This window comes from Bison bison, unplaced genomic scaffold (genome assembly GCF_000754665.1).
Source record: "Bison bison bison isolate TAMUID 2011002044 unplaced genomic scaffold, Bison_UMD1.0 scf7180017864505, whole genome shotgun sequence".
NCBI classification, from domain to species: domain Eukaryota; kingdom Metazoa; phylum Chordata; class Mammalia; order Artiodactyla; family Bovidae; genus Bison; species Bison bison.
In genome coordinates, this window is record NW_011495062.1 from 2,010,663 (window position 1) to 2,014,273 (window position 3,611).

At 48.4% G+C, this 3,611-nt stretch overlaps 1 protein-coding gene across 1 annotated transcript in view; it reads left to right on the plus strand.

Moving 5' to 3' along the window:
- Positions 1-786: 786 nt before the first annotated feature.
- SAP30L (SAP30-like) overlaps positions 787-3,611 on the plus strand; it is a 16,545-nt gene continuing 13,720 nt past the window's right edge. Inside the window, exons 1-3 of the mRNA XM_010829399.1 lie at positions 787-860; positions 3,144-3,306; positions 3,374-3,537. Coding sequence (XP_010827701.1) covers positions 787-860; positions 3,144-3,306; positions 3,374-3,537 — 401 coding nt within the window. The remainder of the gene's footprint in view (positions 861-3,143; positions 3,307-3,373; positions 3,538-3,611) is intronic.

Genomic DNA, 3,611 nt, shown 5'->3' on the forward strand with positions numbered 1-3,611 from the left:
CGCCAGGCAAAGGGAGACACACTAGGCTTCTGCCTTGAAAAACTATGTCTCAACCCCAAGGAATTTGATGAGGGTTTTTATGCTGCTGCTGCTGCTAAGTCACTTCAGTCATGTCCGACTCTGTGCGACCCCATAGACGGCAGCCCATCAGGATCCCCTCTTCCCTGGGATTCTCCAGGCAAGAACCCTGGAGTGAGTTGCCATTTCCTTCTCCAATGCATGAAAGTGAAAAGTGAAAAGTGAAAGTGAAGTCGCTCAGTCGTGTCTGACTCTTAGCGACCCCATGGACTGCAGCCTACCAGGTTCCTCCATCCATGGGATTTTCCAGGCAAGAGTACTGGAGTGGGGTGCCATTACCTTCTCCAGAGGGTCAAAGGTGGGGTCTGACAAGATTAGGGTGTGAATAGGGTTTGTACTCCTTTAATCTCATCTCACATAGTTGGTCTCCTAATCTTGATGAGCTTCTCTGGTTTCTTTAATCCTGCCTCAAGTGGTTTCTAGGCTGCTCCTCAACCATTCCAGTCCAGTGTTGGGAACTCAGGGAAGGTCAAGGAGGCTGGAGACTTGCGTGGCAAAAGTGCATTGCTTCTCTGTTCTTGGAGCCCTGTAATCCAGGCCACCTAAAACAGCTATTCCTATTTCCAGGCAAGCAGGTGATTCCTTAGCTCATGGTTCCCTTCTTCCATCCTCAAAGACAGCAACGTTGTATCTCTCTGACCCTTCTGTATTAGTCATGTTTCCCCTAAAGAAAGACTACAAAATTGTATGTAAATGCTAGTTAAAAGCATGTGCCCCACCCCCAAAAAATACATAGAGGCTGGAGGTAATTCGGAGAGAAACAGTAATTTCAATGGAGAAAGGTAAAGATCTATTAATTATAACGAGACTGTAGTAAGGAGGCATTCCCCAGTAAGTAGTAAAGAGAACTCTAAAGAATACAGGAGTAGCAGATATAGGAAATCCAAAAAAGGGGACATACGTATATGTAAAGCTGATTCATTTTGCTGTAAAGGAGGAACTAACACAACATTGTAAACCTACTGTATGCCAAAAAAATTAATTAAAAAAAACTATACTTTAACAAAAAAGTTTTTTTAAATAGATGTCCAAATAAATGATGGCCAGTGATACAGTATAAATATTTCACACACAAAAATAATAAGAATAACAGATATAAGGCACAGACAATACTTTCTTCTAGGGCTCAAAGTATTCAAAGACAATACTTTCTTCTAGGGCTTTCTTCTAGTTGCTCAGTCGTGTTCAACTCTTTGTGACCCTTTGGACTGGAGCCCGATAGGCTCCTTTATCCATGGGATTCTCCAGGCAAGAATACTGGAGTAGATTGTCATTCCCTTCTCCAGGGGATCTTCCCAACCCAGAAATCTGACCCGCATCTCCTGTGTTTCCTGCGTTGCAGGAGGATTCTTTACCCATTGAGCCATCTGGGAAGCCCCCAAGAATAAGGACCCAATTCCCCTCCCCACCAGAAGGGTGGTGATAGGAGAAGCTGGTGCAGTAGAAACTCTGTGTACTGCAGCACCCTGGTGCTAGGTGCAAATGCTATTTGGAAAAAATATAGGGAAAAAATATGGAGAATGTAGGAGCTCTTATCCATACCAATCAAGTTTGAAACCAATATCACACACTGCCTTGTACAGATAACCAGCTGTTTTTCTGTGTGTATGTCTGAACTTCCCTGCTAGAGGCTATACTCTTTTAAGCCTTGGATTATATTTCATCTTCTTCCTGTGGCCAAGCCTGAAATGAGTATATACACTATATGTTCAATAATTTACTTTTGAATTTATGAACTCCAAGGGAAGAATCTTATTAAACTTGCCTTTTTTTCTATTAATTTTTATTCTATTTTTCCCTACTAGAAAGGCAAGAAATGTTTATTGGGGAAAATGCAAACGTAGAATAACAGGAGAAAAATATTAATCCTATTTCCACTCCCCAAAAATAATTACTGTTGATACTCTGGTGTATTTTTTATGTACAAATAGTTGTTTTTCTTTTTTAAAAAACATAGATGTACACACATCATATCCCATTCACAGGGTTAGGTTGTTGATTTAACCATTTCCAGTATGGAACTTTTCTGTTCTTTTCACATTTTCCCATTATAAATAATCCCATAATGAACACTGTTGTGTTTAAAATATTTTCTAGTAGGCCAATTTCCTAAAATGGCTGTCTCACATGAGAAATTACTAGGCTACAGGGTACAAATACGTTGAAGGCCACTGAAGAAAACTGAAGATCACAGGGCATCTGCTTCTAAACACGGAAACTGGTAGTTTCCCGTTTTCAACAAGACACAAACCAGAAGCCTCTTCAATGCTACCTAGTACTACCAAAATAGGTACACGTGCGACTCTAACGCTCCCTGTCCCCTTCACGCCCCTCCCCCGGAGAAAATGCCTCCCAGCCCTAAAAGACTGCGTGACTGCCTGACCCTGGACTAGTCCCTTTGGGCCTTTGGCCCTCATTTGTCCCCAGGCCACCCAGTGGAGAGGTGGCCCGACTAGGCGTGCTGGAGCATTTTTCCCTACGGCCTTGGGGGTGTGCGTGACATTCTGGGCTCCGAACCCCAAGTCCCGGGCTCTGCAGGGCGCGGCCACCTCGCGAGTAAATCTCCGGCTTAAAGCAATAGAAGCCTCAGTTTACAGAGCTCCAGGGAGGGCCCAAAATACGGCAAATCCTTCTCCACGCGGAGATTGGCCCAGCCTTTTTCTGCATCTCCTCGGCAGCCCCTCCTCTTCCCCGCGCGGTTCACTCAGTCCACCCTCCAGACCTAATACCGACTTCCGATTCTTCCCAGCTGAAGGGTCACCCAAGCCCCTCGGGTCCCGGTCCCTCTCCCCTTCTCTTTCCGCACCGACTAAGCCCGTCCTAGTCTCCACAGTGGGGAGTCTCCGCCACCCATAAGCTTCTGACCGCCTTACAAGACCCGCCATCAGACCCCCATCACCTCTTCTCCATGTCTTTCCACGTTATCTGTCCCGACTGTCCCTCTGTCTTTCCCGCCATGACTGTCTTTCTATCCGGTTTCTATCCCGCGGGTCTGCGGGTCCTCTGGCCCTGGTCCTTCCGTTTCACCCAGTCTGAACCTGTCATGACAGTACCTCTCTCTTTAGGTGCCCCCCTCACAAGCCCCACCGCGTAACTGTCCCTCTGCGCCTCCGCCCACGTCTGTACTTCTGTCCCCCGAAGGTGATCCTCTGTCCCCGGAGTCGGGTCCTCCGTCCAGCCGGGACCCCGCTAACCATCCCTCCCAGAGCCCGGAAAGTCTGCGGCCCGGTTCGTCTCCCTCACCCGGGGAACTCTTCCCTCTTCCACTTTCTCTACTTTGAACCCATCCCAACAGAGTCCAGGAAGTAGCCAAGCGCCGGGGACTGGCGGCGATGGCGCCCAATGGAACGTGCCAGCGGCGGCGGAGGCCCCGCCCATAGAGGAAAGGCTGCCAATGAGCTCGCGGAGGCGGGACTTCCGCTGTCCCGCGGAGGGCGGGGAGGGGAGCGAACTGTTGTGGTGCGGAGCGTTGGGCGGGCGGCGGCCGGGCGGCCCAGGGGCTGCCTCGGGATTCGGGGCGCAGCCGACTGGCT